The sequence below is a fragment of the Triticum urartu genome, chromosome 1A (assembly GCF_056163025.1).
Source record: "Triticum urartu cultivar PI428250 chromosome 1A, HENAU_Tu73, whole genome shotgun sequence".
NCBI classification, from domain to species: domain Eukaryota; kingdom Viridiplantae; phylum Streptophyta; class Magnoliopsida; order Poales; family Poaceae; genus Triticum; species Triticum urartu.
The window spans coordinates 558,879,135-558,894,852 of NC_141873.1; the positions used below are offsets into that span (position 1 = coordinate 558,879,135).

Here is a 15,718-nt window from a genome sequence, read left to right on the forward strand (position 1 = left end):
AGGCATGATGCTGAATTTTATTGTATGAGATGATCATGTTTTGTAACCGAGTTATCGGCAACTGGCAGGAGCCATATGGTTGTCGTTTTATTGTATGCAATGCAATCGCGATGTAATGCTTTACTTTATTACTAAACGGTAGTGATAGTCGTGGAAGCATAAGATTGGCGAGACGACAACGATGCTACGATGGAGATCAAGGTGTCGCGCCGGTGACGATGGTGATCATGACGGTGCTTCGGAGATGGAGATCACAAGCACAAGATGATGATGGCCATATCATATCACTTATATTGATTGCATGTGATGTTTATCTTTTTATGCATCTTATCTTGCTTTGATTGACGGTAGCATTATAAGATGATCTCTCACTAAATTATCAAGAAGTGTTCTCCCTGAGTATGCACCGTTGCCAAAGTTCGTCGTGCCCAGACACCACGTGATGATCGGGTGTGATAAGCTCTACGTCCATCTACAACGGGTGCAAGCCAGTTTTGCACACGCAGAATACTCAGGTTAAACTTGACGAGCCTAGCATATGCAGATATGGCCTCGGAACACGGAGACCGAAAGGTCGAGCGTGAATCATATAGTAGATATGATCAACATAAACGATGTTCACCACTGAAAACTACTCCATCTCACGTGATGATCGGTCATGGTTTAGTTGATTTGGATCACGTAATCACTTAGAAGATTAGAGGGATGTCTATCTAAGTGGGAGTTCTTAAGTAATATGATTAATTGAACTTAAATTTATCATGAACTTAGTACCTGATAGTATCTTGCTTGTTTATGTTGATTGTAGATAAATGGCTCGTGCTATTGTTCCGTTGAATTTTAATGCGTTCCTTGAGAAAGCAAAGTTGAAAGATGATGGTAGCAATTACACGGACTGGGTCCGTAACTTGAGGCCTGGGTTTTTTAAGGAAAACTAACGAAAAAACAAAAAATAGGATAAATCGAGGTTGAGAGGGGGGGGTGTTGGACGAAGGATGAGGTGGACGACAAATCCTTACATTATTTTTAAGCAGGATAGATTTTTGGCGCTGGGTGAGTGTAAATGTATATACACAAACAGTATGCAATATGTATAGTATTATATGATTGTTGTTTGCATCCTATAAAAAGTGCAATTTTATTGTAAAGTTGTGTGCAAGTTTTTTAAACGTTTTTTGCATTATGTTTTCTTCTTAAAGAGTAATACCAATGCTAATAACTAATTTCTTTAAACTGTTCCTTGTAAAGTTGTATGCAAGTTTTTAAAACTATTCCTTGTAAAAATTTATTATTTTAAATTTTATTAGTTATTATTTATTTTTTAGGGGTAATAGGTAACACCAATGCCACTAACTAATTTCTTCTTAGGAGATTTTTCTTTTAATTTCACTATTATATGCTTATTCTTGTATATTATAAAAACCGCAAATTATTAGGTGCAAATGTTGTCATTATTGCCTTATGTTTTTTTCTTTCTTTTTAAAGATAATACTAATGCCATTAATTCATTCTTACTTAGAGAACTTCATCATTTTGATTTTGATTTTAGTTCTTATTTTATTTTATTTTATTTCGTCTTTAAGGGTAATCCTACTGTCACTAATTTATTCTTTCTTAGAAAACATTATTTTTGTTTATATTTTCTTTGAAATGCACCACCACAAGTATTAGAATTCCAGGCAACCGACTCCTTTTCTTCTTTTAGTTATTGGATTAATAACTCACAATAATTAAAATCATGGTAATTGGAAAACTATAAGAATACTTAAAACATACTTTGCTATCAAACGGGGGCCTTAGTTGTATATGATTGTTTTTGTATGCATGCACTATCAGCTAATAATACCTACGTACGGCTTAGATGTATTGGACATCTGAAACCGGTGATTATTATTTTTATTTTCATTTTCATTTTAACGGCACCCGGCAATCTCCCAACAAAAGAAAATAAAAAACACGTCACCATAGAATCGGGTTTAGGATTTAGAGTTTAGGGAGTAACATAGAGTAGTAAGTTGCCGATGTTACTATTCTATGTTACTACCTCCATAGTGGGTAGTAACATATGATTGGTATCATGAAAGAGGTCATTTATTAGGCTATAGACTCATTATACCTTGAAATGTGTGATGTTACAGTAATTACCTAAGTTACCACAAACCCATCTCTCCTCATTAATTAGCTGCCACATAAGTAATCTTGTATTAAAATGTGTGATGTTACTAGTTAAGTTACTCCCATTGTGACTAGTCTTAGGCTAGTCATAGTGGGGTAACTTAGGTAGTAACTTAACACATCCCAAAATAATTTTGCTTATGTGGCAAGTATTTAATGAGGAAAGAGGTGCTTGTGGTAACATAATATATTACAGTAACATAGCGCTTCCCGACGCATAATGAGTATATGAGCTGATAAATGAAGCCATCTATGACATTACTAATATGTTACTTTGCACTATGGAGATAGTAACTTAGACTAGTGTCATATGCATGACACTAGTATAAGTTATTCCCCACTATGACCAGCCTTAGAAACAAGATGAGGCACAGTATTAGGACCGAATTAATGAGTGTGAACCTGCTAGTCCTGTTGAATAGCTTCCCCTTCCAACATGCCATCCTGAAACCCATCATATCAAGGATGAATTGGATGTCTTACCGCCAAGCCGCCTCAAGTGGAGAGGCAAGCCTAAGTACCTGCATGGGAATTCTTTTTGCTGTCAAGGAAAGGACCTAAGGATGTGCTCTGTATCCAAGCCTTGGCAAGCGATTGGAAAAACCTTCACTTTTAAGGATGTTACTAGTGGTTGGGATGTCACCCTATGACACCGCTTGAGAGAAAGTTGTGTGCATATTCATTTTAAAAAATAGATGGAGTCCTCGCCTCCATCTAGAAAAAGAAGTAAAAAAAGAAAAGAAAAAATCATCAACGCAACTTACCTGTGAGCGCCACTTTGCATAGCTCTTCATTTTAAAAAATGTGTGGGTCAAGCATTTAAAAAAATTCCTCACCTCCATCTAAAAATAATATCCCAAAAGTTTTTTCACCGCGTCCAACCAGCTTGTGCCACATGACATAGTTGGTTGGCCGCCCTTCACGCGATGCTTAATGGGTTTAAGGGCCAGTTTGGTTCATGTCTTGGGCATGATACGCCTGGCCTGGGGCCTCCCTGGATTTTGCCTAGGCAATGTTTGGTTCGAGTCCCGAGTCATCCGACACTAGCCTGGCCTGGGAAAGGTGTTTAGTCCAGGCAAGTGTTTAGCCACAGCCAGGCCTCCGATTCCTCACGCCTGGACGCCAGGCAAGTGCTGCCTGGATGCTAACCTCTCCCATCTATATTATTTTACTAGTGGATGTGGCGCCACCTGGTGGTGCCTCTTGAGTCGGGACTATGCGCACTAATCAAGCTGACGAATTAGTTAACGTCCATGTATGACAGGATTCTTATATCAATCCAAATGAGTAATAGTTGCATGTTGGTTGTTAGTTGTTACAAATTCAAGACATGGCGATAGAACTGCAGCAGCAAGAGTGTTCATTGATAAAGCAGAGCAAGCGTAGTAGTTTCATACATGTGTATTTGTTTTGGTAATTCTACCGCGCATAAAATGCCAAATTTAAAGAGTCGGAGAGCATATATATCCTTGAGCATAAATTTCTGAAGTAAGGTTGAGGTGAAGAGATAATATTTCTGAAATAAGGTTGAGGTGAATAATGTCTTCAGTCCGTGAAAGAGATGCCTATATATACTTATGAAGCATAAATTTATCATTGAATTCTTCATGTGATTTATGTGTTAGCATTTCCTGATGGACAATGCCATAGCTATAGACATCACCCATGCTTGAGGCTTCCCTACCATGTCATACTCTGCAATAATATTTTGAAACATAAATTTCATGAGAGGACAAAAAATGAAACATGATATCGGCTAGTATTAATAAGACCAAAATACATGTGTGGTGTGCCAATGGCAGGTCTCCAGATAGCGATCATATTTTTTTTGATAAAGGACTTTTCATTGAATAGATATATATCGAGGTGATACAATCATATCGAAAGAAAGCCCGGCCTCTACATAGCTAGATGCACACAGCCAAAAAGTTCAGAGTACCCTAAAAATAAAATAATTTGATACAATGCCAAGCAATAAATCGCGTCCAGCCTAAGGAGCGGTAGATCTTATCCGTAAATCACACCGCCATCCATGGGGGTAGAAAACCTCCCTGGCCGTACGCTCCAGCCGTGTAGACGCCATCATAAAAATGTCCCTGTCTTCCGGCTTCTGCAGGATAGACCAAGTACGGAGCCATCGTGTATAAACATGAATAACCTGCATAGGAGATGAGACACATTTATTGTTAAAAACCACATCATTCCTGGTAAGCCACATTGCTCAGCATAAGGCCGCCGCTCCCACAAGAATATGTGCAGAAAATTGTTTATCTATACCCCGCAACTAGTTGCCGAACATATTCTGTACACTACGTGGTGGGTATAAATTCGAAGCTACTTGGACCATAGCCCAAACTGCTCGAGCGAACTTGCACTCAAAAAATAGGTGTTTGATAGACTCGTCATGTTGGCAAAAGACACATGTCTTGGAATCATGCCAGTTTCGTCGTGCCAGATTATCTCTAGTTAGGATGACTCCTTTGTTAAGAAACCAGAGGAAACTCTTCACTCTTAGGGGAATTTTAGCTTCCACAATGTCCTGTTATCTACTGGAACATCAGAATGAACCATTGCATCATACATGGATTTGATCGAAAATTTGCCATTTTGATGCAAGTCCCATCAAAAAGTGTCCGGCTCATCTGACAGTTGAATGTCCTCCAGGCGAGTGAGTAATTCATTCCATGTTGTCAGATGAGTGCCCAAAAGATCCCTACGGAAAGAAATATCGGGGTTTTCCTGTCCTAAGACTTGTTAGATCATGAAAAAATTATGTCTGACGATCCGGTACAAGCTCGGATATTGCACCATTAGTGGAGTGTTCCCTAACCAGGTATCTTCCCAGAAACGAACCTGACCACCGTCCCTAACCAAGAAGGTCCCAAATTGGAAGAAGAATTCCTTGGCCTTCATGACACCACTCCAAAAATGTGAATCACCAGGTTTCCAATGAATTTGAGAAATGGCATTGGATCCCACATACTTGTTGCGAATGATTTCTTGCCATACTCCATTCTCGGTGAGTAGTTTATAGACCCACTTGCTGAGAAGAGCGATATTTTTAATCTCAAGGTCTTGGATTCCCAGGCCCCCTTGGTTTTTAGGTCTGCATAATACGCTCCATCTAGCCAGTCTATATTTCTTGGTTTCGTTATCACACTGCCAAAAAAATCTGGATCTAAAGTAATCTAGACGCTGTAGAACCCCTTTCGACAGGTGGAAGAATGACAACATGTATAAAATCATGTTGCTTAGGACGGAATTGATCAAGATCAACCGCCCCCATAAGACAAGAGTTTGGCCTTCCAACTGGCTAAACGTTTCTCAAGTCTCTCTTGCACATGCTTCCACTCAGCGATAGTTAAACGCCGATAGTGTATGGGGACCAGATACCTAATCGGAAACCGCCCGAGCTGGCATCCAAAAATCTCAGCATACTCGGGTGCAGATTCCGCAGCATCTCCAAAGCAAAAAAGTTCACTTATGAAAATTAATTTTGAGACCAGAAAGTTCCTCAAAGGCACATAAGAGCAGCTTGAGATTTCTTGCTTTATCTAGATCATGATCCATAAATAGAATCGTGTCATCCGCATATTGTAGAATGGATGGACCATCTTCTACCAAGTGTGGAATGACCCCGCTAATTTGACCATCCAGCTTGGCCCGCTCCACTAGGGTAGCGATCATATGTGTTACCATGTTTGATCTGTACATTAGACGACTTGTTTGGTGCTACGTTGGATTTTTACATTGGACTGACTTGTTTGTTACTTGTTTTGACTCATGTATATGAACATCCGGTGTCGAGGAACTTTTTGATTTCTATGTTTTTCCCAGCAAGCGTGGGAGTTAAAATTTTCTTTACAACAAAACCTAATGGTGGAGGAACATAGGCGATATCAAGGTTCGGTGTACTTGGAAAGAAAAGGTGAAACCTAGATCCCTATGTCTGCCTGCGGGCAAGTGGAAATCGTCTCCTTCAGTTTCAACAAAACTTTCCAACTCAGCCACAAAGAAATCAAATAGTCTGAGTATTTGTGCTTCTGAAAGTAACTAAACCATGTAAAAATAAACAAGAAATCTAATAGACGGGACTTAGTAGAGCAATCAAATTCACTTACGGCGGATGTCGGTACCATTAGATAAGCTGGAAAGGGAACCTCTTCATATTGTTGGACAACACATTTCTTACTATTAGCAATGGAGCTAAATATCTGATCGTTGACTGGTTAGGAGGCATGTGGTAATAAGTTAAGGAAATAAATAGCAATTACTCTGTGGTATGAGCGTATAAATAGTACACTCGTAGAAAAAATGGTCAATTTAATCTTAGAACTGTATCCCTCTGCTCCTAACCTTCTAAAACAAATTCACTCAAGAGTCCAAACATGAAGTGATTATCCAACTGGATTTGGACTATCTTCGTCAACTGGTCCTTAAATTCATAAAAAATATAGTCGCAGCTCCCAAGTCCCAACACATGGGAGATTAGATTGTATTTAAGCTTAACCAAATATCAAGTGTAAACAAGAGTTTTATTTCCTATTATGGGACATCAAGGGAATAAAGATGTGTTGTTGGTATGACCTTCCCCTAGCCCTAATCATAATCCAAAAATATTTATGATTAGAGTGGCTCCTCCGTCTGTTCAGTCTTTCTAGAACAAAAACACCAAAATCTTTTCTAGATCAAAAGGAACTAAATTAGCATATAAGAGGAACTGAAAATATTGATATCATATATCGACTTGCAGCTGCGCAGCTGAGTTGTGAATTTGTAATGTAACTTCTCTTTTGCTGGATACTGAAGCTGGGGATTATCATGAATGTTATTGAACTTCAGCACCTTGCATAAAAATAGCAAAGCTAGATACCAGCTCAACTAATGCATACAGATTGTTCTGAAGTTTTTTTTGGATTGGCGTTCACTGTTCAACAATATCATATCGCTTACCGTCATGTCAGTATACTTAGGCATATAGGCAAAATATAATGCATCGTATTATTTCCTTGAACATACCTACCTTTGTGGCATAGATATTTTGTAGTTCTATTTGAGTCATTTTAGAATCCTCCATTTTCTTCGGCTCTTTCTTCTGATAAATTGTCAAAAGAGCTTATTGCATCATCCTGGATATTAACATCAGAGCTATCATCTTCAGTAAGTTTCCGAAGTTGCGATATACTCTACTTTGTGGAAGCTGCTGGGTGAGAAGAAACCTACACAAAAAAGGGTAAAATAACAGAACTCTTTCAGGTCTATCATGTGCATTCAGAAAGGACAACAAAGTATTGCTTAGTATGTAAAAGTGACATGGACACATGCACCTTGATATTTTTAAGCCTCAACACAGGCATGCTTGCTTGCATTTGACATTCAAGGAAAAAAAGAAGAACAATTAAAAAGGACGCCCCCTACTTCGAGTTAATGAAATTTTAGAACTATGTCACCAGCCCAATCAACTCTATTTGCAAGGGTGATCTAAATTATCAGCAGTCGGACTTGTTCAGTCTTAGATCCTGCATAATAATAACTGCATCGAGAAGGATTGAATTTTAACCTGGAAACCATAGGGCGGAGACATCAGCAAATAATCGACTGCGAGATTAGATACAGTCACAAGTTGCTGTTGTAATTACTTCCCTCCCACAAGCAGCAAAAGGGTGTGTTAATGGAAGCAAGTTAGTGCAGGTGCAGCGTACACATAGAAATTCCACATTATTGACCCAAATAATCTCACCGCCATCTAGAATTCTTTAGAGACGCCCACTTCCCTTGCTGCTTACTTCTTTTTACTCTCTAAACTTGATGTTGTAATTGACTCTCGAGTCTCTTAGTGACAACCTGCAGAGGGACAGATCGATGATGAATGGAATCAACCAGGTGACAACTGACAAGTAGTGGTCAAGAGGAGACAAAAAGAAGTAGGGGAAGAACCAACCATCATCGCAACTCACAACTTGTCCTCACCAGCGCTTGGCAACGTTTCCCATGAATCAACCACCGAGGTGACGACAACGTAGACGAGAAACTTATCTTTGAGAGGTGGTCGGCGGCCGTTGATGAGAGATCCATCACCAGCTGTTTGTGTTGCTCCTGGACGACGACGGGCGCCATCGGGCCATGCAGGCATGATGCAGCGGCGCCGTACTCGCCGGCCGGGCGCGGTTGGCTGCTCCCCCTCCTCGCGTCCAAACGCGACCCCTCCTGGCCTCCTCTCCCTCTCCTTGGACATGTCTGGCAGATCGACGGAGCCAACGGGGTTCTCTCTGGTGTCGTAAGGGCGGCGAAGTCGAAGGATTTGTGGTGGGAGGAGACGGTTGGGTGGACTACTGGATTTGGGATGCAGGGGAGGAGATGACGGCTGCCTTAGTGGGGAAGTTTCCTTTCTCTCTCTCTCTCTCTATTTTCACAGAGGGAGGTGTTACGTGGGGATGTTTCTCGGGAATAATTATTTTATCGCCACAGTGAAATCGCGATGCCTACGTGGATGTCGCCACGATGCGCCCTTTGCGCGACCGTTAAAAGGTTTAATTTGACTCACAACGCATGTAGCTGATCCTAAGCACCTTACAAGTCAGGCAGACATGCATCAACCAAACGCCCACATCCCAGGCCAGCCTGACCAGGCAAAAGTCGTGAATATCTCAGGCAATGACCAGGCGCTACTTTTTCTCAGACAGGGTACCCAGGACATAAACCAAACTAATCCTAATTCTCTAAACCTGTGGCCTTGCCAAAGAGGCAACACAACTCGCGAACCACAGTCATGTCATCCCTGCCTGCGTGCACAAAGATTGCAGCAGCATCTGCGTACATCGACACCCACATCCTAACTACCCCGCCTCCCCAAAGGCTTGAGAAGCACATCAGCACTCGAGAGGTCAAACAACCTCACAAGAGGGTCAATAGCATGATGAACAACAAAGGGGACAATGGGTCCCCTTGCCGCAACCCATTGTGATGCCTGAATCTCAACCCCAACTCGCCATTAACCAACACCTTGGAGGTGGCCGAGGACAGCATAAGGGCCACCTACTCTCTCCACTTGAGTCCAAAGGGAATCAAACGCCTTGGCAATATCCAATTTAAAAAATAGGCCCGGTGTCTTGGACCTATGTAGATCCTTGATCACATTTTGTGTGTACATGAATTTGTCATGTATACACCGCCTCTTGGTGAAGGCGCATTGATTACTGGAAATAATTTGTGTTCATGAGTACACCCAACCTGTTTGCCATGAGCTTGGAGAAGAATTTTTCAAAGATGTCCGTGAGGTTGATTGGCCTGAAATCCGCAACCTGCGAGGCATCCACCATCTTGGGTAGCAATGCAATGGATGCCTAGTTTAGTAACCCGAGGCGGCGGCCCCGCAAGTCAAACACTTGCCTGAATGCCGCAACCATGTCAACTTTAATGGTGTCCCATAATATTTTATAAAAGTTTCCCGTGAAGCCATCTTGGCCTGGCGCTTTTTCGCTTGGGCAGGAGAAGAAGGCCGCCTTGATCTCCTCATCCGAGAAGGGGTCTTCAAGCCGCGGAGGATCTCGGTCCCTCGTCGGCCGGAGGGACTATGTTCTCGTTTTTGCTAGGTTCAACATCTTGGTTAGGACTATGTGGTGGTAGCGATGTCTCTCGGTAGGAATAATTTCTCCCACGTCCTATCCCTGTCCCGATGGTGCGATTAGCATCGTCGGAAGATATGTGGAGGTGTGTCTCCATTGGATCTCGCGGGACTCGGTTGGTGCTTGTCTTCAATCAATCTATTTGGATCCAGTTTTTGTTCATCTTCGTTTGTGTGGTTACATGTTTGATCTTTTCGATCTACAACTCTCTTCATCGGTGATGATTTTTGCTCTGGTGCGCTGGTCCTTTAGGGTCTTAGCATAACGACTTTTGGTCTACTAATTTTGGACGTGATGCCTATATATTGATCATTGCCTTGGATATCGTCATGATTATTCCATCTTCTATCAATCGCCTAACAGTAATATATTTACCCACTATGTGCTATTTTCTCGAGAAAAGCCACTAGTAAAATCTACGGCCCCCGGGTCTATCTTTTATCATATTGCTTTCCGATCTATTTTTTGCCGCATTTGTTTTCGGATCTATTATTTCAAAAACCAAAAATACTTTACTGCACTTTTTTTTTGCATCTTTTATTTCATGTTTTATTCGGATCTATTCATGCAAATACATACAAACCAATATATCTTTTTTACCGAGAAGCGGTTGACAACCCCTCTTACGCATTGGGTGCAGATACCGTTTACATAGTGTTGTTTGGTTCTTCTACTGGATTGATACCCAACTACTGCATCATCCCTTTCTTTTTGAAGAAATACCGACACAATTTCAAGGCGCATCAGTAGCGTGGATAGTAATAAAGCCTACTCAAATGGCAAATACAACACATCGGATTGATTTCAAACATTGATTTCGAGAAAAGTTACTATAAGGTGAATTGGAAATTTGTTCAACAAAACCCACACATGACATGCTTTTCGAGGTGGTGCCAATGAATTTATGATATTGTCAGAGATTGGAGCTAACTGGTGAGATGTGTTGGATCTCTCCAACCGGTGATTAATTTTAATGATGTCACTCGGTGAACTTTCAGAAGAAGAAAAAAGAAAAAAACACGTCACCAAAAGAATCTAGCAGCGTCATCCTCCATTCCTCCTCTTGAGGTGAGAATCCCAGAAGGTCAACCAACCGGCGGAATCAAAGTCTTATCCTTCCACTTCCAAGTCTGGATTCCGTCCATGGCGTCCCAGGATCACCACCACCACCACGGCGGCCACTCCCACGACGACGACCACCATCACCGCCACCATCACGGGTGAGTCTACCCGCCTCCGCCTCGCCATCCTTCTCGCCGTCCGCGCAGCCGACTCAACCAGCACCTGCCCTGCTTTGCGCTTGCAGGGATGCCGCCGGGAAGGGGGCGGGGGCGGGGTCGTGGGTCGGCGAGGACGGGCGCGTGTGGCACTCCCACGACGGCCTGGCGCCGCACTCCCACGAGCCCATCTACTCCGCCGGGGACTTCTCCAAGCGCGCGCCGCCGCTCGACTCCCGCAGCTTCGCCGACCGCGCCTTCACCGTCGGCATCGGCGGCCCCGTCGGCACCGGGTACGCCCAGCTTTTCTCCTGCGGTTGCTTAGGTGCCGGACTGGCCGTTATGCTGTGTTGTCCGGCGAGATAGGAGCCGTCTCTGCTGCATTTTTCCTCTGAATCTGCCTGTGTTTCCCGCGTAGTGTCGGTGCAGATGTCAGCTATAGCCTTTTGATCTTTGGAGATAACTGTGGATGCATGTACTACACACATTTAGCCGCTGAAAAATGTTGCTTTGACCACAAATCTGTTGTGAAATATTGGAGTTATTCTCGAGCAGAATAGACATTATATGCACTGTGATTACTGATTAGTGAACACTGTCATATGCTTAGGGATTGTCTGCCTCCCTTGCTGTGCTTACAGCCATACACTATTTTGGTGTTCTTGCTGTTGCGGTTATGTTTCCCTGCCACAGTATAACATCCTAGCATTTTGGAATTCAGAAGCGAGTTCTGGGGGTCTGGGCAATTCGAAGAAATTTGTGCACAGCCTTTTTGTGTTGACGAAATAACCTCATGTGGTGAAGCAAGGGCTTCTAATTTCATATCATAACAACTATGGAATGACGAAGTGAGATGACCCCCACCATCTTCTCTCTGTTTTGCCTTATGCAGGAAGACTGCCCTGATGTTAGCACTCTGCACTTGCCTCCGTGACAAATATAGTCTTGCAGCGGTATGTGGCATGGTTCTATCCTGTGCTTCTCTTAAGATTGCTTAAGATACCATCTACTTCTCCTGATTAAACTACACCGCTTGCTGCATCTTTGGGCATTGGACTTTCATCATAACATTTGAAGATATATTTGGTTGGTCCTGTTTCTGAACTTCAAAACAGTTGATTCATATAACAGGTCAATTTTTGTCTGTGGGGGCCAGCATTGAAATCTTACTACTTCTAATATTCTTGTGATATTTTCTTAAACACAAATACCTAATAGTCTCCACCCTGTATGCTTGAATTATACTACACCCTTAGGATTTCTCTTTCTTTATTTTTTATTATGTGCAGGTTACAAATGATATATTCACAAAAGAGGATGGAGAATTCTTGGTCAAGCATGGAGCTCTGCCTGAAGAGCGCATACGTGCTGTCGAAACTGGAGGCTGCCCTCATGCCGCTATACGTGAGGACATCAGCATAAATCTGGGCCCTCTGGAGGAGCTATCCAACTTGTACAAGGCCGATTTGCTGCTCTGTGAATCTGGAGGAGGTATTGTCCCTGTTGAATCCCACATTGGAAGGTTTATCATCGTGTATGTTTAGACCGGCTTAGTGTTGTCAGTTGACTGTTTCGAAAATGTCCTGTAGCTTTTTGATTTGCGATGAAACCTGTATCCTTTTCCGTAATATTGTTTAGGAATATGCAGTGTGCACTACTGGTTTTTCTGAAGCTGTTTTGTTGTTTCTTGGGCATTAGTTGAACATCTCGATTGTCCCTCTGCTTCTGGATAATGGGTCACTGAAGAGCATCATCACGGCCCCAGCTTAAGCCATTTTGTGATTAAGTCCATGACCAGGCACTAAGAAAGCTACTTTTTGTGCATCTTGTGTGCAGATAACCTGGCAGCCAACTTCAGCAGGGAGCTAGCAGACTACATAATCTACATCATCGACGTGTCCGGTGGGGACAAGATACCAAGAAAAGGCGGCCCTGGGATAACCCAAGCAGATCTCTTGGTGCGTCACCGCACCTTCTAAGCCATTCAACTAGACTGCAAACCTGTATCACGATGCTGATTTATCTTCTCACCTTGCTGAGACAAGTTCACCGTTTTCACTAACTCGGACCATTCGTCCCAAACTCAGGTCATAAACAAGACAGACCTTGCCTCCGCGGTTGGAGCCGACCTAGCCGTGATGGAGCGAGACGCCCTTCGGATGCGGGAAGGAGGGCCCTTCGTGTTCGCCCAGGTTCAAGATCAAACCATGCACACACACACACACATGCGCAGTTCTCTATTCCTTGTAATAATCGTAATGCCATGAACTCATTCTGCTCTGACATCGCTGGTGCAGGTGAAACACGGGGTCGGCGTGGAGGAGATTGTGGACCACGTGCTGCGGGCCCGGGAGATCGCCACCGGCAACCGGCGCCGATAGAGAGGCTCTCTCACGCGACCGAAACGCCGGCGAGTAATTTTCGGGCATGTGTTCACGTATGTCGCCCGAACACACGCACACATGCACGTGTAAATTGTGGAGCCGTCTTCTTTTCGCCCCGAATAAACTGCACGTCCCGCTGGAAAACAATGGTGCGTGCTTTGTGGCGTACCGCCGCTACGAACTGAACCCGAATACAGTGGGCGAGTTCTTCATGTAACTTCATCAGATGTAAGGTCCTTGATGAGAATGAATAAGCAAAACTGTAATGGTAGAACATTGTTGCCTTCGCTGTTTCATGAGCTGGGCACTCTGGAGAACAACAAAACAGTAAGGTTCTTTCGAATCAGAGGATATATAAAATAAAAATGGTTCTGTCACGGTATGTTGAAGCATTTTTTGATCGAGATGGATCAGGTCTCATAATCAGCAGAATTTGGGAACTTTAAAATGGATTGTACAGAACTTTAGGAAAAAAAATCATTCCAAGCGACTCCGCTGGGGATCGAACCCAGAATCTCTGGTTTCGTAGACCAGCGCCTTATCCATTGGGCCACGGAGTCCTAGATGAATGCGGACACCACAAAACAGCTAAAGTAGGCTCTGTAATGATCAGAATGGGGAAAACAAATGAGTGCTCAACACTACATTTAAATGGAAAGCAAAATTATCCATGGAATTAGCACAAATATGTACATAATAGTAACATCTACATGTAAGCCCTTGCTCACATAAACTGGCGCCCCATTCTCGTGGGTCAACCGAGGATGTATATATACATTCCATTCCCACACTTAAAAGCATGTCCGATTAACCCATGCCCCATCCATCCTACGCGCGCGCGCACACACACACATGTGAGCTTTGGTGGCTTCTCCTCCTGCAGATTTGCAAGGGTTTTTTTGTGTTTGGGGTAAGATTCTTGAATTGGGTCACACGCCATGGTTCAGGACCAACATCATCTATTCTAGGCTTCTAGCATCCATTTTGATACCAAGATGAGCTATGCCAAGACCACTGCTCCTATACTGGAGCTACTAACTGCAAAACTACGATCAAAACCTAAAGATGGGGCTAAAGTTTCGACCCGTGTCATGCTTTACTAATCTCTGAGTATCAACAATTCCTAGCACAGACGGGGCAAACATCTTCGTGAAATTGCGAAGCTCTCGAGCAGCCGTGTTATTGCCCACTTCATGACAATTCCAACAAACAAGATTCATTGGGACCGGCGAGACCCTTCATAGGAGCCCGCCAATTTTGATTCAGTATTCTTCCCATTGTTTCATGCTTCTTGCCTCCATCCTTCTTTGTTGTATTAGCCGTTTTGGGCCTCTTGGGATCTTGTTTTGAAGTTGGGCTGGCTGGTATTTGCCGGAGGAGGAGGCATAAGAGCAAGAACTCTCGCGGCTTGCTGAGTTCTAGATAATGCTAAGGCTTTAGTCTCATGGTCAACTATAGGATGTGCAACATGATCAGCTCCCCTTTTCCCGTTTAAACCAGCATCTGTCATAACTATGTTTGGATCATGCCCTAAATCACCCATATACTTACCACGACCTCAACGCCATGCAAAACCACGCCCAAGCCCTCTCCCAGCAGTGCCCCTATCGCAATCTTGCCCTGACCACCCACGGTTCCTTCCTTACCCCGGGCCAAATCCTACACCTCGATTCGAACCATGTAGCTCGGAGGTCCATGAAAACCAAAGTTGACGATGCATGCACCCCATTCCCATGTCCTTTGTACTGATGCCCTGGATGACCACAAACGGCACACCTATCCAGTAATCGTTCATACTTCACTAAAAAGATCTGCCTCTTTCCATTTCTCTTCAGTGACACCCGTGCCACATTTTAGTTCATCCAAAATTAAGTTGGAGTAGTAGAACCACCACATTCCCTCTCGTTAGGGCTCCTTCTCCTGTCGGTGATGATGCTAGTCATCATAGAGACTTTGTCCCCTCCCTCCCGCTTCTTCATATCGATCCAATTTAGACCGAACAAGGGGCGATCTAGCATCGCTTCCCGGCCTTGGTTGGCTCCTGGTAGGATCGCGAGGTAGTTAGGGTTTAGGTTGGAGTCCGACAAATTGATCTCGGGTAGGGAACAACATGGGGTCGACCTTGAGCTCATACGCGAGTGATGTGGAGGCCTAAAGAGTTTGGGTTTGACATAGGACGATCTTGATGACGCCATTGTCAAATAGGAGGAAGCTTTGCCGGCAGCGGCAGCCTGCTGGATGGCCATATCTAGGGTTCACATGGACAAAACCTACAACCAATTTTGGTTCTTCAAAAATATCCGAGTGGCTTGAGATC

The 15,718-nt window shown here is 43.3% G+C and overlaps 1 protein-coding gene, 1 long non-coding RNA gene and 1 other non-coding gene across 3 annotated transcripts; 1 reads left to right on the forward strand and 2 right to left on the reverse strand.

Annotated features, from left to right (window-relative positions):
* Window positions 1-3,948: 3,948 nt before the first annotated feature.
* LOC147992711 (uncharacterized) lies at window positions 3,949-8,547 on the reverse strand. Its single transcript, XR_015609662.1, has 4 exons — window positions 8,117-8,547; window positions 7,736-8,019; window positions 7,199-7,394; window positions 3,949-4,333 (listed from the first exon to the last, which is right to left on the reverse strand). It is a non-coding gene; the product is annotated as an uncharacterized LOC147992711 (long non-coding RNA).
* A 2,381-nt stretch (window positions 8,548-10,928) lies between these two features.
* UREG (urease accessory protein G) lies at window positions 10,929-13,778 on the forward strand. The gene is made up of 7 exons (XM_048693627.2): window positions 10,929-11,020; window positions 11,107-11,310; window positions 11,910-11,970; window positions 12,307-12,508; window positions 12,854-12,975; window positions 13,105-13,209; window positions 13,315-13,778. The coding sequence occupies exons 1-7, from the start codon at window positions 10,944-10,946 to the stop codon at window positions 13,396-13,398; spliced, it is 855 nt and encodes a 284-aa protein (XP_048549584.2). The 5' UTR covers window positions 10,929-10,943; the 3' UTR covers window positions 13,399-13,778.
* Window positions 13,779-13,888: 110 nt separating this feature from the next.
* TRNAR-ACG (transfer RNA arginine (anticodon ACG)) lies at window positions 13,889-13,961 on the reverse strand. The gene has a single exon. It is a non-coding gene; the product is annotated as a tRNA-Arg (tRNA).
* Between the last annotated feature and the right edge of the window lie 1,757 nt (window positions 13,962-15,718).